Genomic DNA, 24853 nt, shown 5'->3' with positions numbered 1-24853 from the left:
AGCAGTGAAAAATGAAGAAACTAAGATATGTTGAATATTTATCACACATATTATTAAAAACTTTAATGAAGTTGGGTTAAACCTATACATATACCTATAATACATACACAATATATACAATAAAAACAACTCATATAAAAAATATTTTTAATACGCTATGGAAGTGTTTGTATCCTGACTGACAAGGGCACCATCTAATTCAATGAAAAATAAAACTTACCACTATAGTAGACTTGGCATCATAGATTATTCTCTTGATTCTTTGCAGAAGTCCATCACCACCCTGTGCCTGAAATTTCAAATGGAACCATGTCAAAACTGCTGACACTTTTCAGTTATGATTCCAAAAGTTCATTCTTCAGACCTTGCAATCTTAAGTCCCTTTAGAAGGAAATGAAAAGTAATTATTCTTATATCTCATGATGCCCAGACACTCCCACTTGGCAAGCCTAGACAGAGATTATTCAGCAGTCTCATGAAAAGGTCTCTCACAATTGTTTTAAACAATCAGTGCCAATTGGACAATGGGCTGACACTCTCTCTCCTATGATAAAGAAACACTAACAAAAACTAGCAACTGTACCATGTAACAATGGTCAAACTGCAGACTTCTTCTGAAGTTCTTCTGAACTTTACTGCAGTTGTTGAATATCCACTTATGGATTATGACAGCACAGTTAGAAACATCTAAGAACTAAGCAAAGAGAAGATACGAATGTGTAATAAATAAAACCTGTGTCAAGCAATGACAGGCTATACCTACACTGCCCCCTAATTCAGCAGTGTTCAAAATAACTACATGAACCAGAAGGCAGTCTGTCTACTCAACAGGACTGGTTTTCACCTTCCTTGGCAGCCAGAGAAACAAACTCATATTTGGAAGTCAACTCATCAGCACATGATCTGACCAAAACCCCCTCAAACAGCAAAAGAAGTCCACAAAGATGACTTGCAAAAAGTTACCTATAGAGTCTTAGAGAATAACAGTATCATCCAGGTGAATAATCCAACACTTCCCAAGGAAGAGAAGTTGGAAAGCCAGACTGCTCAGAAACTTTTCTGTGGTTCAGAAAGTCTGCATCCTATTAGTTGTTTACCAGCATACTTTGAAGACTCTCATTCCTCAAGAGCTGCACAATTTTTTGGGCAGAGAATGCAGCCAAAGTAGCGCAATTTTATGTCTACAGACACCTTAAATACAGACAGCTTAAATGAAGTCATTTTTGTATTTTTGTATTGTACAGAGATGTGAATTTAGACTGACCTTAATTACTCTAGCTGAGATACTGCAAACAAAAGATAGAAAGACCTAACTGACAATACAGCAACAAACACAAGGCATCACAAATGATTCTTCTCTAAGTAAAAAAAACCAATCAGACAGAAACCAATTACATTTGCTGTTTCAACCAGAAAGAGACATACAATTAGAGTCTAATTGATGCTGAAGCTCGTGTCCATTTCTAACATCCAAAGCAAGTATAATACTGGCTTTTTGACTCTGAAGTTGTAATTCCTCCAGCTATTTGATTTATTAATTTTCCACCCAAAAGAAAAGGTGCAGTTCAATTATGCACTATCATTCAAAATTTTAAACAAATGCATTTAATGCAAACTAGGAGATGAATAAAAATCTCTCCATTTATAACTGCACCAGCAAAAGAACTATCAAAAGAAGCTGTCTACCATTATGCTATAAACAAAAGAAAGCTTGCTTTGTACAACATGTAAGAGCATGACTGCAGAATTTACAATCACATATTCAGTGACAGCACCCAAGAGTAAGACAGGACAGGAATATTAAACACACACATAAATATCAGAGTAACAAATTTTTTCCTTATTTTGGCATCTAAGGAAATAAACATTAACCAATATATTCCAAGCCACTATGAAGACTTACTTCAGCTGTACCATCCAGGATATTGTTAATAAATTGAACCATGTCTTCTGTGCTCTCAATGTGCCTATCTGGTAGAAAATATTGCTGATTGGAGGTATTCAATACAACAATAGTAGGGATTGTCAAGTCACTGGAAACATAAAAGAGACAGTTTATCTATTTAAAAAACTACCATATAAAATATTCCAATTCAAGTAATCCCTACATCATTTCAAAAGGTAATCTATTAATCTTCATATGTGCTCTTTGTAGTAATTCTTTAAAAACAAGAAAGCAAGAGAAAAGCTATGGTATAGCATGGTATGGACATGAATGGTATGGGCACATTTCTCACTAATATTGTTTTCCTTCACATCTCTGTCAGTGACACTATTGAAGCTTACAGCATTTTACATACCCAGAGCAACAGAAAATCAGGCACCTTATGACTTTGCAAATGGTAGGAGATCACAAATAGCAGCCTTGTATACAAAATACATTAAGTATTTCAGTTAACAAAGGAAGAAGTGTAAATCCAAAATTTAATCCCACACAATCATTGTCTAACTGATCACCTTTACCAATCAACATCTGCTGGTCCAGTTGAAAGAAGAAACCATGCCAAGCATAGCTTTTCTACAGCTCTTTTAGATATGGTTTATGAGGAACAGAGTTTTTAAAGAATTATTACTCAGCAGTTAACTTTCATGTGCACATACATCACAAGTGGAAAGAAAAAAATGTTAGACATTATCTCTGGCCACAAACCAGTTTAATCTCCTGCTTGCTTTAGCACTAAATTCAAAATAAGATCAGGTTAAGAAATTTTAATACTGCAAAAGTACACTGTTCAAAAAGAAAGATTTAAATATATTACACAATATATTGTACAATATATCTGTAGTCTTTATCAATTTTCTATAATTCTGTCAATAATGAATTCAAGTATTTCCTCCACAGCAGAAGCGATGCAAACCTCCTTTTTCTACCTTTTCACCCTTGTCTAATGTGCCCCATCCATTTACATTTGTACTACATGTAAAATTGATGATGATTTCAGTCTTATCTGTGGCTATCAATTCATAGTAAGTTATTTAATGAAAATAATGGTTATTTACTCAAGATGTCCATTCTTCTTTGGAGTCACTGAAATTATCCTAAATTTTCTCTCACATTTTAGGTGGGGCTTTTGGTTTTGATTTAAATTCAAATGCAAACCTAAAAGTGAAAAAGTTTATTAATATATGCCAATTTTCTGAACTTCTAGAAAGCTGAATACTTAAAGATTTAAGGAGCAGACTCTCTTCCTAATACTGAAGCTGAAACCACGGTGACACCTCAAAAACCGTAAGGGCAATTACAGGGATAGCAAAATAATGCCATCTTTTCAATACAACTTTAGAAAAAACAACCAAATAACACAACTTTGTACACCAAGGCAACCTGCAACATAAGAGTCAATAAATACAATATTTCCCCTTGAAATTTTTATTCTCTTCTTACTAGGGACAAAGAAGAAATCTAAGTAGAAGGCCCTCTAACCAAGTCACTGTTTCTGCAAGCATCTGGTAACAAGTTCCCAATTCCTGCCAAAATATGTCCTTCCAGCAAAACAGAACAAGTTTTACTTTTTAGATGCAGTATTTCTGTTGCATTTAACAGTCTGGTAACTGATGTTCTTGGAATTGGGTAGAGCAGCTGAAAGGTAACCTCCATGTACAGATTCTTTATGCTATACAGAAGTTCACAAAAGCACATTTAATGTGTTACTTTCAAGAGCAGAGGAGAGTTCTACATACCTGACAGTGATATTACACACCTTAACTGTATTTTTGCTTTCAGTAAAATACCGAAATGCATTTTTAAGTAAAATTTTAGGCAAAATTATGTATTTTAATTAAAATACATAATATTCTGATTTCTTCTTTTGTGCATGGTTGCAAATGTACCATTTCTAATCCAACAAAAGCATGTTCATATACTGCTGAAAAGACAGAAGAATTATAATGTCTACTAATGGAGTAACAGTCAAGTTCATAAATGTACTTTTTTCAAGGTCTTATTCTATCCCCAGAAATCATACAATATTTTGTCCTTTGTAAAGAAATCAGAATTTGTTCCTATGTGCATCTAGCACATTAAAAAGTGTTTCGTGATACATTTCTCATTATTCAGATTTTTTCTATTTCTACTTGCTGCCACCTGGTGACAAACTGAAGCAGTTGCAATACTTTTTTTTTTTTTAACTCAAATTATTCATGTAGCCACATGAAGAGCCACTACTTTGAACATTATTTGCTGCACTCTTTTGCAAATTCCTACTCATGCTTGAAAGGTATACACTGGGTTTAGAAAATAATTAAAAGCCGGTGAGTACTTGAACCAGAACTTTCCATATACTACAAATAATAAAATCAGGCATTTTGCAGATTCAGTGAAACAAACCAGCGGAACAGACCTTGCCACTAGATCACTTCCACTCCAAGTGGCAGTTCTGTCTTTTTTCCCTTAATTTCCTTCCTCCCAGGTATCTCATCTCCCTTCCCTGTTTCTCTGCACATCCGTGCGGGTACTCAGCAGAGCAGAAGGGAAAACATTGTTGAATCAGCAAAATAACTTCCCTACTTGCTCAGACAAAAACCAGACACTTTTCTGACAGATAAACAGGATGAAAGAGCTCAGCAGACAGACATAAGAGCCTGCACAGGAGAAGCAATTAATGAAGTGAGGGAGGTCTCACTTTTGGCAATTATAAAGCACTAGTTCAATCAAATCACATAATTTTTATGGAGAGAATAGTTTTTAAAGCAGGAGTTAATCTACAGACATTCTAGAGAAATACAGACCTTGTGCTTCTGGGTCCATATGAAGCTTCTAGAATCTTTAAGGATCATGAACACATGCTTAATTAATGTTTTGATCCCCGAGAGATGGATTTGGAAAGCTTCAAGAATTATAATACTGACTCCTGGTTTTCCTGTCTTTCAGACCTCCAAAGGCCAGAGGAGAAGAAGTAGTGAACTACAAATGCCAAGCAACTCAACTCTCTAATTATGCATGTTTTAGAAAAGGATCATAGTAAGGGCAACTGTCAAGCATCTTGTTAAACCACTTATATATTTCAAAATATACCATGTACATATCAAGTGCAGACAGCATCTTCCACGCACTCTATGCTTCTCTGCTGAAGTGCATTTCTATGCATGACATAAAGATACACCAAGAATGAAAGCCTCACAACTCTAACAGTAATTTAACAAAGTAGACCTAAAAGATAAGCTTTGTTAATCAGCATTATCAGTAAGCTAAACATCTAACATTAAATTACGTATTTATACAATTTAATTTAACAATTAATTGATACTACAGTACAGGCTGAATTCTGATGACAGTGCGCTTTTTTTAAGTCATGAAAGCCAAGAACTTTCTGTAAGATTATTATCAATTAAATACATTTGGTAACAAATACAACTGAAGAAAGAATATTCAAATAAGAATTTACTTACTCCATTAGTAAACTATTAATGTAATCATTTCCATCCATATGGCCAAACTGGAAATCCCTGAAAGATAAGTAGTTAAAAATGAAATTATGAAGAAGAAAACGCAATAGTGGGTTTCAGCAAAACTTCTCCATTAATATTTTTCCTATAATTGAAAATGAGAGCACACACTCAGGAATGTAATTAAAAAAAAGTGATGATCTAGAACACAGCATTATCAAACACAGTCAGTTAATGAAATGGTTCTATTAAATATCAGTATAAAAATATAAAAGCGTGCACTGTAACATTTTTCACTTAGGAAAAAAAAGTGACTGCTGTCTTAGAAAGATTAATGCAGAAGAAGTATTAAAACATCAGAGTCCCATGTGTGTCCCAGAGTCCCTACCTGTGAAAGTGATCCCGATAATCTCTGGCAACTTCCTGAATAATAGACTTTAATCTGAAAGGAAAAAAATTGGCATGGATATCCAGGATAAAATCCTTCTAAATACAAACAATAAACATTGAGATTTCCCCAGTAAGCAGCAACTCATACCTCATCAGCAAAAAGGACTATTAAAAAACACCTTGTTCATCTTGCTTAGTTCCTAAAGGTTGAAAATAGCATACACAGTACCTGAACAGAATTGTTTTAGTCTGTATATGCACCCAGAATGGGATGAGGGAAGGTCTTGCTCCTCTCAGTCTCTTTGGCAAACCCCAACCCCAGCAAAAACATCCCTTGTTTAAAGTTCCACAGACAACTAATACATACGCATCACTAGCTTAATTTTCAATGTGAGTGAACTGAAGTACAGTCATTTGTTTAAACTCACTGAGTTCATCTCAAAGTCATCTGAACTCAAGCGCTTTTGTCTTTGTTTAAAAGGTGACACAACAGCTTTTAAAAGCTATGAGATCACCATTTGCTCCTGTGATCCCATTAACAAATGGCAAAAAAGTGATACAGGAACTCCCACCATCTCAGTGAACTCACATGCGCTTCAACCAAGCCATAAATTAAGTAAAATTAGTACACTAAGTCAGAACATTTACAAGTTCAACCCACTAATTTAACCTATATTTCTAAATATTTAAGCAACTTCCAAATTTCCCTATGTCATACCAGCACATCTCTCCCATAGTGTCACCAATACTTAATTCTGTACCTGGTATGTTCCACTGAAGAGTTTTTATCATCAATGACTGCAATAGCCACAAGTTTTCCTAAAATAAGGAATAAAATTCTTGAAATCATTTAAAAAGAAACACATTCTCCAATGGGAAATACGTCAACTTAGAAGATCAGGTACTTTCCAGGGACAGGAATTGATTTCTAAGTATAAACAAGAATCACAGCCAAAGAGCCTCTTCAAGCTGACCAAGCTGTGGTCTTAGAGCTACTGAAAATAAATTAAGATGGAGCTCAATGCCACACCACTAGCATTGCATGAAAAGTCTATCTATAGAAAGAAGTCAAAAGGGAGAAAATGCAGATAAGAATTCATTTCCTACTCAAGCTGCATATTTACATATAGCTAAATATGAGGCTATGGAGACCTGTATTATATAGCACCAATTACAAACTGATTATAAGTGACTAAATCACTATTGTATGGATTTAATAACAATTATTTTTCATATTGTTGTGAGCATTAGAAAAAAAAAAAAGGAAAATTTACTGGCATAGCCCAGAATTCATGACATCAGAAACAAAATTTAGTTCACAACCCTCTGTCAGAGGAGCTTAAATGTCAACACTAGAATATACCAATCTCTTCAAGATTGACTTTGTGAAGCTTTTCTGATTAAAAGAAAAAAAAACCTCCAAACCCAAAGAGTAGTATGGTCAATCAGATAAAGGTATGCTTATAAAGCTGCCCAAAGTTTCTCCAGATCAAAGCCTTGCAGTTAGGAAAGTAGATCTGTTAACAGTGCAGTCAGTCATCAACCATATTAACCCAAGGCTCCAGAGGGCTGATTTTTCAGTTCTCTCCAGAGGCCACAATTCACACAAAACACTCCCAGTCAAGACAATTGCTCAGCTCCTACCTATCACCATGCCACAGGAAGCATTCCCCTCAAAAATAAAACGTCACTGTTGTTCAAGTAATACTGAAGGGTTTTAAGGGCAAGACTTATGATTCATTCCCATACTTCCTTGTGAAAAAGCAGTAGCTTCTCCCCATTCCACTACTTCCATACATCAATTCTCATTTTTTCCCCATTTCTTTCCACCCTAAGATGACGCCTAATAAATACACCAGTAGACAACTAATGCCTTTCAGACTATGTAAATAAATTCCAGGTACTATGTGTTAATACATAAAGCTCTTTAAAGTAAATAATGGCTTCTCCAGTGTATTAAAAAAGTTTTGGGTTTTGTTGGGTTTTTTCAGTTATTTGAAGAATTGTTAGTCAAAAATGTAACAGGAAGAAATACATTATATTTAAACAACTCACAACAGCATTTCTGTAAATAACGATTCAAAATGTAGGTGTCACAATATTAGCTTTATAAACATGTAAGAACATAGATACTTCATATTCTTTAAAACCTGAAAGAACTCAGTGTTGATTGAATCTAAGTATTTTGAAATGGAATACAGATGATAAGATGTCCTGGTCTGGAAAAATCAACACTTAAGAGTATTTCCACTGGTAGCTCAGTGTGTATACACCTTAAGAACAGTACAGGTCATGTGTCTTTTCCAGAGGTCACCTGGCTTCAAAATTTTCATCTGACCTGCAGAACTTTTGCTAAAGGAAAGCTGAAGTTTTCTGGGAAAAGTCCACTTCAACACATGTTCCTCTCCCTTTCTTGCCACATCTATTTCAAAGATATCTAAATCCCCTAGACACAACATATCTGGGCAATCTAAATTTGATACATCTAAATCTAGTTTTAAAATTTCCTGTATTCCAAGAGGTAATATGAAACTTATGCAAAATTTAAGGTGCTCTTAAATGAAAGTCCTACTAATTTTTGTGATTATCACAGGATTCGACACACTAACTTTTATGTTATGAGGAATGGACTAGTGTAGACTGTGCTTGAAACCTCTAGTCACAGGTCAGTCCAACATCAACAAAAGATTGCCACTATCTGCTCTAATCTGATATTGATTAATTTCTAAAGTTTAAAAACAAACCTGTTCTTAGTACTCTTTTGACTTTTCTTACTGTTTAGTACATAGTGTCAAATGGTTTAGCAGCAGCAGCAGCATCTTACCTGTATCTCCAAGTTCATACAGTGTAAAGCCATCGACATGAAGGTAGCCTTGAAATCTTTCTCTGTTTATCCACGATGACAAATCACCATCTTCATACTCTAACATAAAAAAAAAAAAGATTAATTTTTTTTAAGAAATGGGCCATCAGATTTACTATTTCAGTACTACTGAGGCAATCACTTATTTTTTTCCATTTTTCCTTTTACCTTTGTTACATCAATTATCACACTTCTACGGGCATTTCAAGTTTTAAAACTTCTAAAGTCACTGAACAAAAAAGCATATTATAAAAAAGCAAGAAAAGTTGATTTGATAATTTTATTTTCCAAATCAAGGATAAATGATACTATATTAGAAGCTAACTGTGATCCAGTGCAGAAAGTAACAGGTTTAAACCCTGCTTTTAAAGGGGTGTGTGTACATAACTTGTCAAATAGAGATACAAAAATACAGAAAGCAGTATTTGTGAGAGTCCTTAAATGAAACAGAAAGATGAAGAAAAAGCAGATGCATTAAACAGCACTGTGAATGTAAATGAACAAATAATCATGTATGACTGACAATCTACTGAAGGCTAGTTTAAGATCCTAGATGTGTTAACCTATTAAGAATTAAATTCTAATACATACCATCAATTAGATCTAAACCACAAGTAAAACATATATACATATATGCTGCATTTTATGTGAAAAAATGCACAATAAATAATTTGTCTTAAATCCTATTGTATAGACTGAATTTTTATATAATAATTTCAGGTTAACAATAATTTTATATAATAATTTCAGGTTAACAATTATCTGCCATGAGGTAGCAGCAAGCATTTCCAAGCACAACACATCCCATGGATCTGCATCCATTTCCCCTACTACAGAGAAGGAAAAAACCCAAACAAAAACAAGACAAAGGTCAGAGCAATGAAGTGCATTTTGCTATAACTTTTTCCTTATAGCAAGGTCTTCATATTTCTGCCAGTTTTAACAGTTGCACATAAAACTTTATTCAGCCTCTTAAAATGCGTCTTTATTATTTGACTTCCAATAATATTTCTGGTACATTACGAAAAAGTAAAATTTTTACAAAGCAAATTAAAGGCCTGAATTATTACAGTTTTTGTATTTGTTTTAGAAGGTGTGGAAAAAGCAAGCAGGCCACGGAGCAAAAGAAGTGTTTCTCTGACAAGCTTTCCTCCTCCTGAACAGCTAAAAGAGATCAAAAGAATTAAATGCAAATCATGGAGGCTGTAGAGTGAATTTTTATTTGGAAACAACACACTCAAGAGGAAGACAAGTACATCCATTTATAAGGTCACAAAGACCACTACTTATCCTAAGAAATTAAACCTGCAGAATGATCTCTTGAGTGATATCCTTCCAACTTAAAGTGAAAACTTGCATTTGAAACAATCTGAATCAAGAGGAGATGCTTTTGAAAGTAAGTGGTTATGCAAGCCCAGGCTATGCAATGTAACTGAGTACGTGTACGTGCTTCTAACATGCCTGATGGTACAGTCTGAGCACAATATAATTCTTTTATGTGGATGTGCACACAGATACACAGATATACACTTTTACAGCAGTGGCAGGTGTACTGGCCTTAGGTACTGCCTATATATATACACACTGTAGAAATAGCAATGCTATAAAACACTATTAGTTTCAGGTGGCCTTTCTACAGCTTACACACTGAACAAACCAGGTAAAGTAGTCTATGTATATGATGAATTTGTACAGTGAGGGAAGCAGTAACTTTTCTAAGTATGTTAATGCAGGCAAAACTGCAATACTGGAAGCTACATCTTACTGAAAACATAAAGCAAACATCACCACTTCAACTTCAGTATTGCTTGCATTGCAAAATGCAAAATTGCAAAATTCTTTGCAATGCTAAATTCCTTGCATTTTGTTGTGGAAGAACTAGTAAGTTTTATCTCTTTTCCTTCAAGAAAGAGCTGCTATTTATCCTAAAACTGAAGAATTTCCAAGTATCCCTACATACCCTTCAAAAAATCCCAACTCCTCCAGTTTCTTCATATATGCTTTAAATATCTTGTCTTAAGGTAATGTCCACTTTTACTTACCATCATAAACAAAGTAAGTCCCATCTTTGAAGACCATCACAGCAGGTAATTCAGGCAATGTCACATACTGAAAGAGTCAGGTTTTAATCAATCCATGGAAGATAAAAGATTTTTAAGCAAAAAAAAGCCCATCTGAAAACATGTAAATGTAGTACATGAGGAAAATCTCTAAGTATACCTAAATATTTTTTGTCTACATGTACCAAGATAAATTTATCAGCTTCTGTATATTAAAAATAATGCAACATAAATATGTTTTTGAAAAGTGGATCTCACAAAGCATAAAAAAATGTGATTTTTACTGAGATCTGCAGTAGCATGAGCAGTTTATGGATTGGACATGGACTCTAGCTAGGAAATTGTAACTTGAGGGTTTTATCAATCATGCTTTCAGTTCCCAATTTGTGCTGTTGTCAGCATACCTGTCATACTGCTGCCTCCACTAAATGGACACTCAATTTTGCAGAGTAAATAAATAGTACCACCAGTAACATGTGCCACTAAATCTGGGCTATTTCCTGTGCTTCAGACTGATGGGAATATAAAAAAGCTTCAGCACACAGGGCCGCATACAGACCTAATTTAGACAAAAGCCTGTATTACCATGCTAAACATAGTATTTAAGATGGCCAGAAACATACTAATAAAACAAGCTGTAAAATGTTTCTTCTTAGAACTCAAAAAAATTATACTCAGCTCATGTTTTTAGTGAACTGCCATAGAAAAAATACCGCATCTATTTCTTACAGCTTGCTAGCATTCTAAGAAAAATTTTAACAGCATTCTGGTTTAAGAAAGAACTGCATCATAAACTTAATTTTGATCATGTAATCTGAATCATCTGATTTACTGATGTTTTGGAAAGGCAAAGGACAGCATCATTTCCAAATGACATGCCTTCTGTCATTCTGCATTAACTTTCTTGTAAGTTAAGAAAGTTAAAAGCAGTAATTTATAAATAATATAGTAGCTGATATGAACAATCAAGAAGGTAGTCCCAGATGATGCTTTGTTCTCTCACTTGCCTAAAACCTAATTTAACATCATTGAAGGACAAATCAATCTGTGTACAGCCTAAAGCTTGTGAAAGATGCCTTGAGCTTGGAACAATATTACCTAAGGTGATGAAACAAAGCCTAACAGTGAACAGTGTAATGCAAAGGCTCATCACAGCTCACAACCACAAATTTCTGAACAATTTTTGCTTCTCTCCAAAGAATACTGAACGCCATCACTACTTCAGCTGAAATGACACTGGTGGGAAATTATCTTCTGTGGGGAAAAAAGCTCACTGCTTACATCAGTGTGATCACAGGACCTCAAAGACTTCCAGCCTTTTTTTTTACTCTTTCCACTGCACAATTGAACAGTATTTTTCTTGCTCAACTGGAGCTGAAGTGCAAATAGTAATATTTAAATTAAGATATAGCTTTGGTGACAAGGCTTCTGGAGAACTAACAATGCACTATTTGTAAAGAGGCCAGTTCTACTTATGGCGTTGTAAAATGCAGCTGCCTAAAAAAACCCCACAACAAAAAACCAAATTATGCTACTTGTTACCCCATTAATCACCAAGTAACATCAAAGTCACATATTAGTAGGCATGGGGCAGACTTAGGTCTCACTTGGAGATAACAATAAATGAAAAAGTCTTTTAATTTTGTTACAACAAGTAAGCAACAATGGTTAGACTCACTACAGTAACATCAATTTTTTCCACCCTTGTGGTGAACTGTAAACTATTTCCTTACCACGGAAGCCTTAAAAAAAGCCACAAGAGAATTCTGCAGCCAGTGGACTAGACTGGCTGATGCCTGGGGCAGATTAATGTGTTGATCAGCTGTAGTGTACAAGATGAAAATAACTTACCTCTTCACTTACTTCTGCTGACTAAGGAAACAGCAGTAATTCATGCTACAAACCTCCTAGTTAGCTTTAAAAGTGTTTGGTGAAAAGACTGTTGGGATCAAAACTGCAAAACTCTTGTTGGGCTAAAAATCCAAGCATCTACTTTCTTGAGCAAGTTCTGTGGCCCACACTGACTGCTCATCCTCTGAATAATTTTATTAATATGACTGAACAAGTATTTTGGCCTTGTTCAGTCATATTAATTCAAACAAAGCAATGACAGACTGGAATTTGGGTTGTATTATTTTCCCATATAGAGTCAAACATTACATGTTTCAGTGTAATTACTTAGATATCTACCAAACCCAAACATACTGTAAGAAGCCACCTCTCTGCCATCAAAACAGCAAAATTACATAGATGAGGAAAAAAATGCCATTTCTGGGGAAGCAGTAGGAATGGAAACAGCTTACCTCAGGCAGCACATCTTCTGAGGCAGAAAAAAAGTACGTATAAACTATTAGTTCTGAAGCAACCTCAATGTATTTTTCCTGAAAAAATACAAACAATGTTTTTTTAATTTCTGAACTTTTAGTATGTGTCAAACAAAAGCTTTGTCACATACTTTATCTTCAAAGAGCAATTTGAAAACATATTTATGGCATAAGATTGTAAAAGATAAATGTAAAAAAACCCCAAGAATTTGTTACAAGCATGCACTTCAGTTTTTTGAAAGATTTTTAAAATGACTCCCTAAATAGCCAAAAGAAGTAATTTTATTTAATCAAGGTTCAAACCTTTAAAGGAGATTCACCACCAACATACACAAAAAGTACACGATGTCTCTTTTGCACATGTTCAAACATATGCTGGCTAGGAAGTGGCCTGATGAGAGGTCTGGAAAGGGAAACAAAGACATAGAAAAATCTCAGTTTGTGCAACCTGCAAAACCCAAACAAATAAAAATTCACAAGAAAATGTCATACAGTTTTTTGTAATGTTTTTCAAAAAATAAATTCCAAAATTTAGAAAATTAATTTAGTTTTTCTATTTATTACTAAAAGAATTATTATTATTATATTTTATACTAAAAGAAAAAATGAACATTCCCTCCCACCCCGCTCCCCAACCAAGTAACATATTAGGTTCATCAAACAGGACACTGAAAATATGAAATTCAGATCTTACTACAAAATGCTGCTATGATTTAAACATGCATGCCTTTTACTGGTGACAGAATCACAGACTGGGCAAGACTGGAAGGGACCTTAAAGATCATCTGGTCCAACCCTGCCACCCTGAGCAGGGACATCTTTCACCAGACCAGGCTCCTCAGTGCCCCACCCAAACTGGCCTTGAACACTTGCACAGATGGGGCATCCAAAACTTCTCTGGGCAACTGGTTCAGTGTCTTGCCAACCTCACAGTAGAGAATTTCTTCCTAATATTTCTTCTAAACCTATCCCCTTTCTGTTGAAAATCATTTCCCCTTATCCTGTCAGTACAGACCTTGATAAAAACTGTCTTTCTTAGGAGATGTCTTTATACAGTGGAAGGCCACAGTAAGGTCTCCATCATTTGAGAGAGAAAAATCTGAATGTAAGCACAACACCCAGAAAATGTGGCCTTAGAAATAAATAATCTTAACTTAGTACCAGTCTCCCATGCAGCCACACATATAGTACATTGTGGATGTTATGTTATAGTTTTTAATTTCAGTATCTTGCTCTTTTTATCTAAGTCTTGGCCCACCTCAAAGTCCCACATAAGTCTGAAGTCAGCTGAACCAGTCTCTGAGAAGAGTATACTCACCCTGCCACTCTATTAGCAAATTCAATTATATCATCTTTGGTTCTAGGTCCTCTGTAGTTGTAGGCCAAGTCACCTTTCAAGCTAGACAGACAAAAAAAGAACAGAAAAGCAATCATCTAAACTACATTTGTACATATAATATTTCTCAACCTTCATTTTTACAGTCAGTGATAAGCCAAAGAAGTGGTCAGTAAAATATAAAACTCAATAATGCGATACAATGGAATTATGGAATAAAAGCTTATTTACACAGTACCTGATTCACTGATTTGTTGAAATACATAAAATCCTTTTACAATTCTTTCTTCTAGTGCACAGTGCTCACTTTGTAAGCAGACAGATAATTTAGAATACTTAGAACACATAGAACACTTGTTTATGACCATATTAAAAAGCCTTCCTAAAATGATGAAACAGCCCACATGCAAACCAAACCCAACCCACTCAACATCTATACTACTCAGCGATTAGTCCTTGTAAAAGGAAAGCATATACACTTATTTAATGCTTTTTTATAATTGAAATGTATCAAATGATCTGCAAAACCTTTCAAATTTATGTATTATGCTTCAGTGAAGTGTTGGTCAGGTTACAGTATTCTGTTGAGAGGGGATGTAGCATGCTTGCATTAGCAAAGTATTCAAGTCAGTTTTACTAATTCTGACAGGCTTTCTTTAAATCCATAGAGATTTAGGAAATTCAGAGGAATTTTCAATTCCTCTATATGGCATGAAAATTTTCATCCTTAAAGATTATCAAGTTGAACATCTCTGCTTCCTTTTCTGAGAAAACTAACTTGACAAGACTTATTATCACCTATTAGGAATTCTGTTTGCTTAAAGAATAACCTGCTAAAATCCCCAGTATGTCCACAGTAAAAAGTACTCAGAACCACTGAATCTTTATTTAACGTGACATTGTACTGGACTATACATTACAGGGGTTTGAAACTTCTAAATGGACAGGGCTATTTTTAATTTTTTGTCATGAAATCATTGATAGAAATTCAATAGGAAGGATCGACTTACAGCTTAATGGTTGGATAGCCTCGCACTCCAAATTCAGATGCAATACCTGAAAGAAATGAGTTCATGCCAAAGTGAACCAAGACTTTTTTTCCTCTCCTACCTTAATCTTTAAACATGTTTTACTATTCAAGCCACAAAAACAAATGAAAAAAATACCACTTAGTTTAAAATGGATTACTTTCCTTGCTTACAAGGAAAAGCTTGCTGTTATTAAGCTACATCATTCAATTTTAGACTTCTTTCAGAGGTGCTGCAGGGTGCCAGGATAGCCTCCCAATTCATGTGCCACAACTCAAATGTCATGAGAAATCCTCTAGACAGATATGCTTGGTCTGCTTTCACCAAAAGTAGCATGCATTCAATATGCACATACAATTGACAGAAAATTTAGAGGCAAAAATTAAGCATTGAGGATGAAGAGCTGTAAATACTAATGCTTGAAAGAAATGGCTAACGAGAAGTGCAGAATCATACTGCAGTTATTACAAAACGTTTTTAAATCATATTCCACACAAGTAAATGTCTACTATCATTGAACCTTACCAGAAGCAGGTGCTTTCTAAGCAGATACTTACCTGATGTTTACTGAAGTGATTAAAAATACAACAACTGCAGAACTTTTTCCCTCACCTCAGATCTTTTTAAAAACTTATCTTGCTTCCACCAATTGGAGGAGTATAATTTGCAACCACCCTTCCACTTGTGGACATAGCAACAGCCACCTTCAACTATACTTTCCACCAAATTCAGTTTTTTTCCAAAAGTTAAACTACACAGTCTCAAAAAGGATTAAATAAGTCTAAAATTGTGGCAATACTTGTGCAACTCCCTGTTGAGTAACAATCCCCGCACTCAGAAAGCACCTAGAATCAATGCTTGTTACAAAATCATTTTGAAGCTACAAAAACATGCCACAGCAAGCAGATGTTGGATGCCTTGTGTGCAAAGAGTTAAGAAATTGACCCTAAGGTTGTTCACCTAGATCAGGCGCAAGTACCTTATTGCACAGCACTACAAATAAAACCAGCAGCTCACCTACAGGCATCTAATCAAAGACAACTGTTCTAAGAAATACGCATGAGGATCAATTTGATTCTGATCCTTTTCTCTTACAGTTTTACTACACAGAACTACAATGCATTAAAATGTGTATTAGAGCACTCAATCAGAAGAGCTGTCAACAGTTTATTTCTCCTTGTACAGCTCTTGTGTGTGCTTTGGAAAACAAGAAGAGACAATTTTTAATAATTTTTTAAACATTCCAGCCATGGGAATTACCAAAATTCTCTCATCTTCATGGAAATTACTTACTTACATCATCACCTCTACTTCTTGATATCAAGAATACTAGTATTGATATAGTACAGGCAAACAGCAGCAATTGTGCCAGCCCTAGGTGTGACGTATTTCTACTCTGCTCACACACAGCAGACTCCTGAGGATGCCTTGAAAATTGAACTGATACCACAGCAGGTGACTGCTCTGTTGATGCAAGAGCTGTACCCTTATTCCACAGAGCCACCAGAGGTAACATTTACTGGATGATTTATATGTTCACCTGTGATCTCAGCTCTCTGACAACAAGCTTTCATACTACTTCATATTCCTATGCAGAGCAAACCACTCACGTTCCTTTCTAGTGACATGTACACATTGCAGCTGCATTTCCTTCTGATATTTTCAAGACTGAATTACTTTGATTTCAGAGAATCTTTAGACTGCAATGATATTAAGCTTAGTTGAGTTTTTTGTATTCAGATGTAAAATTTCCTCTTTCAAAATGAGAGTAAAAAACTATTTTAAAAGATTTATCAGACACTATGAAACCAGTAGCAAATCACAGAAGAAAATCTTTTCCAGGGCAGGAAGGAACCCTTGCTGCTTTTAGTGATTTTTATATAAGTAAAAATTAATTATATAACAAAAACATAGTACCAATTCTGTTCTGGGTATAAACCACAAGATTTCAGTAACAGGATGACAAATACAAATATTTCAGGGTAAGACTTTATACAATTTATATGATTTAGAATTTTATATACATGACTGGAAAACTAGAGAACCGTGAAATGCATTCCCAGTTTTGAAGTTACCTGGTTGCATCAACTTGAAACTTCTAATTCTTCAGACTTACTTTTCCATAGAAAATAAGTATCTTTAAGATGAAACATGAAGTCATATTTATTTGGTTTTACAGAAAAAGATATATCCAATAAATTGGTCTTTGAGGCAAAATGATTTTAATCTCAAAAGACCAAACTCTCCCATATCTAAGCACAGGAAAAACTGGAATACCACTGAGAAAAATAGTCTGCATAACATTTTAGGCAAATACAGCAAACCTGAATAATCAGGTTGAAGGAATATTAACTAAAAACACTACATTTACAAAATTTTACTACATGTAGATCTCACTTGGGCCCCACTCCTCCCTATACCTACTCTTTTAAGTATTCTCCTGGTTCACCATAGATTTAAGCAAATTGACAATAAAGAAGCACACAAACACAAAGGAAGTACTGTTAAGCATTCAACAATCCTCTCACGTCTACCCAAACCACTTCTCTGAGCAGCGAAGGTTTGGGTTTTCTCTGAAAAGGTCGATACATATGAAAGGCATCAGCAAACAAAAAAGCACTGAAAGCACTAAATTTGGTTCTTTGAGAAGACATTTACAGAGAAACATGGGAAGAAATCAGCTGAGCAGTGATCAGTGATGCAATGAATTCAGTTATTTCAGCAGGCTTTGTGGAAGAGTTTCAGGACCGATTACCTGAAATGAGCAAGAGCAAGAGCACGGGCACTCCTCCAGCAGTAACAGAAGGAACCTAAAACTGGATGCTCTCCAGAGACACCCCACAAAAGTGCTTATATAACAGTACTCTAAGAGGCGTATCAAAAGCAGATCTTTGAGAAGCTTTTACTTTCCATTTGTCAGGAAGAATTCCCTCCTCAGGCAGAAACAAATGCGCAAATAAAAAGCACACACTACAGAAAGTTGTCACTTTTGGAAGGAAAAATAATCAGGCAATTTTTTTACAATTACTGTTTGTGTATTTGTGCTATGACACAGAAGAACAACTACAAGAAAAAAAATTAGTTTCAAAACAGAGGCTGTGATGAAATTACCCCTAAACAAACCATACTTACTAGAAAAGGAAGTTGCATCCATCTTCCCAACTTTTACTGGAGAACCCATGTTTCTCATTTCTATGCCCACTTCATTCCACACAGGCTCCAGTTTCTTACAGTGGCCACACCAAGGTGCATAAAACTGAGAAGCAAATACATTTCACAAAAAATAAAAATAGTAGAAATTAATTCTACAATTAAGCCTCAAATTATTAGCAAGACTTATTTTCCAGTCATGGTACTCTTTATGTCTTAATTAAATTGCAAGTTACAAGGTCAGCATGACAAGCAGCATTTATGATTTAGTCCTACTTTTAACACGAATGCACAAGTTTGAAAAGAATACATTAAACTGCTGCACTACTATATGATTTCTTATTTAGGAACAGACTGCATGATAACACTTTTTTTGAAAGTTAGAAGATCATATAAACAATCTATCCAGAAATATGAATTTGTCAACAGGCAGAAGATATCAATGTTTTGGTATAACAAGATAAGGTCACAATTGAACAAAAGTTGGATTTTGTTTTGCTATACACTGCTGATAACTCTGAAGTAGCTCATATAGTTTTTCCCACTCAAAAAAATCCCTAATCAGAGTAACAGAATTTTGAGAATTACAGTACATATTTGGGTGAGAAAAGGAATGTTACCTCATTCACAAGCAAACTCAATCTTCTTAAAAACTCTTTGTCCCTGAAATAAGGGGCACTGAGTCTTTCCAAACAATTTAGAAAAGTAACAGGGGTCTCATATATTTGGTCTTTCAGTGCTAACAGAAGTCTAGAACACAAATCAGCTCATATATTTAATGAAAGGAACTATAAAAATTCTCAACAGAGGTTATCACCTCCTGAGTGTGTTAGGTAATCTGCTTTCCTTTGTAAAGCTCTGCAAAACATAGACTGAAGCCTATTCAGCAGTCTATTCAGCCTATTCCTGGCTCACCCTGAACAGCAGACAGATTGCTGATCTATCCTGTCAGAATCACTGTCATGAAGCTTTCCTGCATCATGTACAAACAATTTTCCAAGCAATGAAGCAGCTTGACTACAGGGTGTAGCACTGTGCATTCTGTCTTTTGATTTCCACCAGCAGAACTTCCTGTTTTTCTGAGATACTCACATCTACAAGCCAAATATCATCTTTGCGGTTTTCTTTAAACCTGGAAAGGGCAAAAAATGAAAGTTATGTATCCGAAAATAAAATAGTGAAATGCAGGTATGAAATAGAAAAACTCTACAATAAGGTTAATATAGAGGTATAGATACAAGATTTCTGGTTTGTTTCTTTCTTTGAGGGTGGAGAAACAGAGGAGATGCTTATTTTTTAGTGTAATATTGCCCCTCTACCTGACACTACACACACAGCTGTGCCAATTAGGTTTCTCTAACTATTTCCTAAGACAAAAAAACCCCAAAACAACAAAACAGAAAAACAGCAAGAAATAAGAATACACACCAAAACACACAGAAGACATTTGACTAGCATGTGGAATCTAGGGGGAAGAAGTATTTTTCAATTGCCTTAGTTATATTAAATATATTTGGTTTTTTGGTTAATATATATTAAATATATTTAATATATATTAAATATATTTGGTTGTATTTTTATATACCAAGTAATACAGACTCTTTGAGTATTGGCTTAAATTGTTAATCTTAGCTTTACTAAATGCAAACTAACTAAATTATCTTTAATATTAACTTGCAAAGCAATTTTAATTCAACCTCCTTTAAAATTCTACTATAGGCGTGTCAGTTTACAGTTCTGTTAAAGCTGCACACAACCAAGAAATCAAGTTAATGGAATAAAAATGATCAAGTTATTGATAAAACCCAGAGAAAAAGGGGTGCTACTGAATTTTCTTAATGCTAGACAAATGGCATTTAAATTAACTGGCTGGTTTTATTAACTGTTAATCTGTCACTGAATTCTAAAATCTCTAATACAAAACTAAGCTTGATAAATTAAAGTTCTTTGGTATCTCCCAAAATGCTGCTTACACATTTCACTGTTGTCACTACAACATCATATGAATTACTGCATTAGTTGACTAGTTCTGCGTAGGGAATTAAATTAGCTAGAACTTTAACCGGAGGTTTATTTTTGTACAAGACAGACTTTGTAAGTGACTAGGACTGGGACTAAAGTCACACTATGGCATACATGGTACAACACTTCAACTGCACCACTCTTCTTGCAAAATGAGATATTTACATATAATTATGCATAAGCGTGGACCTATGATCCAATTAATACAAGTTATAGCTCAACTTGTCAGTTCCCAATATGCAGCATGCCTATAAATGGCCCATAAGCAGTAGGCAGAATTTATTATATTTCATTTAAAGATGAATCTGTAACACTCCATAATGGTCTTGAAGAAATACTAATGCTGATATTGGCTTACTGTTTGACAGAAATAATTCAGAAATCATGACTACAATCTAATTACAGTGTTGAGTGTCTGAAACTCAGAATTTCAGCATTTCACTGGTAAATTCCAGCCTATGTTATTGATGGCATACCAAGGCTGCTGTGCCTGTACATCAGCAGGAAAGGTATTTGCAGAGACTATGCTATAGAACTGCTAAAGGAAAGCAACAGTTTTAAGTCATAAAATTGCTTAGTTGACAACCTCACTAAAAATTTACTTCACCACCCCAAGCACTATAGAGCTAATGAAAGAACCACTAAGAGGCCAGCATCTTCTGAGAAGTCTAACAGAGCTACAGCTAAATTCCAGTAACAATGCCAAATAATTGGCTATGATGCAAGAGGCAGAAAGCAGTTACTGAATCATAAGATCCTAGGCTGTGCTTCAATTTAGCATATCACTTTTTCTTTGTATAAGAAGAATTTACAATTAAATGTTCTCCTTCCTCTGCTACAGTACAACTGTTATGGCAAATTGTAAAGAGCATTAAAGTACTGAGAAAGGTAGCTTGCTACCTTGCCAGCACACAGAAAGAAAAGAAAGAATGAAACATCTGGAGGCTGAGTTTTCCAACAGAGTTTAATATTGTATAAAAAATACTGTACTTTTTATAGTAATGAAAAATTTCAACATACTTCTAATCAACTTCCACAGAAACTAAAATCTGAAGTATAACAAAACCCTATCAAAACTCACTCTAGTTTTGCTAACATCAATGGTTAAATTACCAGACAATGTTAAGGAAGTTCACTTTCACACTGGTGAAGAAAACCAGAAATCTCTCTACAAATGAGCAGTAAAGCATTTTCGGAAGATGCTGTTTCTAGGCCCTATAAATATGCTTTCCAAGCACAAAATTTCAGTGTCTCTTCCAACTGTTCTGTGCAAGCCTCTGTCAGCTGACAGAAACACAATCACACTGATGGAAAGATGGCATAAATGTTGCACATCCTTGAATCAAAATTATTTGTCTCAAACCCATACATCTTCCCAGCTACATGATCAAATGTTCTCTCAGCCCCCACTTAATCATGAACAATTAAAAGAAACCAGCATGAAGCAAAACTGAACACCGAGGTCACAATTCCAAGGGCCTTCAAACAACCCACTACTGTATCTCTTCCTTGCTTCCCCTTTGCACCATTTCTGATGCTTCTGATCCTGGTTTGAGCCACCCCACAGACAGAAAAACACTTCCTTTTTAATTTAGGTTACTTATCTGCTTCATTATGCCACTAGAACAAGTCCACACCCATCACAAGTATGAGCACTGACCTGAGGCAGCAGATCTGCTATCAGAGCAGCACAAGCCAAGAGGAACCACAGCTCATTTTATGCACCCCTCCTGCAGCCCAGCTGGGCACTTCTGTCTGCTCTGCTCCTGGTTTTCCTATATCCTGAAAGCTTAGGAAAGGGACCTGTGCCCTGTACTAGTCCCCATTGTTTACAACCACTAAAATTCCAAAGAACACAAAGCTTTCAGCAACAGCAGAACATCCATAACGTTTTGTTATCTCTCAAATGGAAAACTTGAAACTTCACCAGTTACTGCTCTCCGGTTTGGAGCAAAATTAAATTAAAATTGAAATTGTTTAAAATAAGTTTTAATTTCAATTACATTTAAATTGTTTTTCTGACCTCTCTCACCACTTGCCAATTAGCTACAAAAAATCACCCACAAAAACTGCCTAAACAATTATTCGATTCTTATTCTCAATTGCAAATACATGCTTCTATATAGTTCTACAATTGAAAAATTCAAGTGTTATAAAATATGATTTCCTTTTATCAGTTACTTTAAGAAGTTATGTGACAACAGAATCATGACTCGTCATTCCAGAACAGCAAATATATTTAAACACACACGTGTGGAAACATGATGTAAGAGCACAGATAGGCTAAGTAAATGCATCTTCAGACCGTGAATATATGAGCATGTTTTAAAAACAAAAAAACAAGCTTTGAAAACCAAGTCCAAACAGTTCCCATGCTTCAGTTGTTGTTTCTGCTGCTGTGTCTCTCCTAAGAACTTCTTCCTTATGTTCCCATCCCCTCACCCATAAAATCACTACCCCTCATCTGATCTTATGATTAACAAACAGTATTGTGAAAATGTAAGGGGTTTCCTGACAGTTTAGCACTTTGATGCAATTTATTGTGCACTGAAACCTCATGAAAACGTCACCTTAAACTGGCTGAATTTATCCCAAAGCAGTCATCTAATGCCAACTTCTCCTCCCTACCAGTCATACCTTCTCTTTCAATTCCAATAATCATGCTGCACTTTGTAGCACTTGATATCAACCTCATAATCTGACCCAAAAAAACCCCCAAAAAACATTTGGGTAATTTTCATGGGAAACAGCAACTATGTAGCTACCAAACTGCTACAGCAAACCAGTACACCAACACTGACACTACACAACCAAGCTCATGGCAGGACCAGCCACTTCAAATCATGCACAGTCTTGGGACTAATTCTGTTATAAAGGCACATTTTTACACAAATATTACTGGCACTTCAAGCAGCCATGAACTGGTCCTGCAGCCTCTTTCTCTCTTCCATTTCTGGCCACGCATGAACACACTTAGACTCATTTTCCCAACCCTTCATGGCAGCCAGGCTGCAAACTCTAATGAAGAACTTGGTTAAATGCAATCAGCTTTACCTGGGGCAAGCACCAACACACCAATGTATGTATTTACCCTACCAGAAAGAAAGAACAAGCAAGGAAGCCTAAGAAAACTTCTGGCAAAACTGCCACAGTAACAGCTTTAAGGAGCTGAAAAATTAAAATGTTCCTCAGCTTCTTTAATTGAACCTCCTCAATAGGTGAGACCGAGGAGAGACCTCATGGGAGTGTACACTTTCCTCAAGAGAGGAAGCAGAGGAGCAGTAACTCATCTCTCTGGTGGTCAGTGGCATGACCCCAGGGAACAGCATGACGCTGTGCTGGTGAGGTTTAGGTTGGATATCAGGAAAATGTTTTACACCCAGCCAGTGCTTAGGCTCTGGAACAGGCTCCCCAGGGAAATGGTCACAGCACCAAGACCGACAGAGCTCAAGAAGGGTTTGGACAACATTCTCAGGCACATGGTGTGACTTTCTGGGAGTCCTATGCAGCAACAGGAATTGTACTCCAGTGATCCTTTTTGGCCCCTTCCAACAGAGAATATTCTATGATATTTCAGGCCACAACCTTTCTGTCCTTCCTGCGACAAAAATCACAGTACCTTCCAGTGTAGCTTTCTCGACAAGAACACCACGCACAAAGTCGGGGGTCATGTTCCCCACAAGAAGACAAACAATATTTTGGCAATTACGCAAGACACCCCAATACTTACGACTCATCTAGATCCTCCACGAAACCCGCACCTGACGCCACCACATGTGCAACCACTGCGAGGGGAAGGAAAAGGGTTCCGTGAGTGATGCCCGAACCAACCCGGGGTGCTCACCCACGACAATTCACAGCATCCCTTCCCTCCTGCCCCCACCAGCGCTTCCCTACACTGCTGCCTGCCCCAGCGCTGCCCGCCGCCCAGCCCCGCCGCTGTTCCCCGCTGTGCCCTGCAGCCCAGCCCGGCGGAGCCGGCACCGCCCGCCCGTCACCTGCCGCCCAGAGGAGGCAGCGCGGCCGCCCGCCCGGCGCCGCTGCCATGTTGACAGAGCCGCGGCACGGCCGGAAGGGGAAGCGCCGACCTCTCGCCACGGCGCAGGCGCGGAGGGAGCCGCGGGCGGCGGGGCGGGCTCCGGGTGTTCGCCTTGCTGAGGGGCGCCCGGGGAGGCAGGAGGGAGGCGAGCGTGGCGCCGCAGCACCGTGACGGAACGCGGGGTGAATATTCTCCTGTCCTGTCCCCAGCGAGGAGACTCGTTCAGTTGAATCAGTGCTCTGTGTGAAAAACGCCA

General features: G+C 36.3%; 1 protein-coding gene across 1 annotated transcript; it reads right to left on the bottom strand.

The window, feature by feature from the left end:
- Positions 1–220: 220 nt before the first annotated feature.
- Positions 221–24640, bottom strand: TMX3 (thioredoxin related transmembrane protein 3). Its single transcript, XM_059469702.1, has 15 exons — positions 24557–24640; positions 24289–24343; positions 19629–19668; positions 18519–18642; positions 15369–15414; positions 14341–14421; positions 13326–13425; positions 13002–13079; positions 10681–10747; positions 8600–8698; positions 6537–6594; positions 5774–5827; positions 5389–5445; positions 1904–2033; positions 221–381 (listed from the first exon to the last, which is right to left on the bottom strand). The coding sequence occupies exons 1-15, from the start codon at positions 24603–24605 to the stop codon at positions 352–354; spliced, it is 1068 nt and encodes a 355-aa protein (XP_059325685.1). The 5' UTR covers positions 24606–24640; the 3' UTR covers positions 221–351.
- Positions 24641–24853: the final 213 nt, after the last annotated feature.

The sequence above is a fragment of the Ammospiza nelsoni genome, chromosome 1, assembly GCF_027579445.1.
Source record: "Ammospiza nelsoni isolate bAmmNel1 chromosome 1, bAmmNel1.pri, whole genome shotgun sequence".
Lineage (NCBI taxonomy): Eukaryota > Metazoa > Chordata > Aves > Passeriformes > Passerellidae > Ammospiza > Ammospiza nelsoni.
The sequence above is the reverse complement of the archived record's forward strand: the minus strand, read 5'-3'. Positions and strand labels throughout refer to the sequence as shown.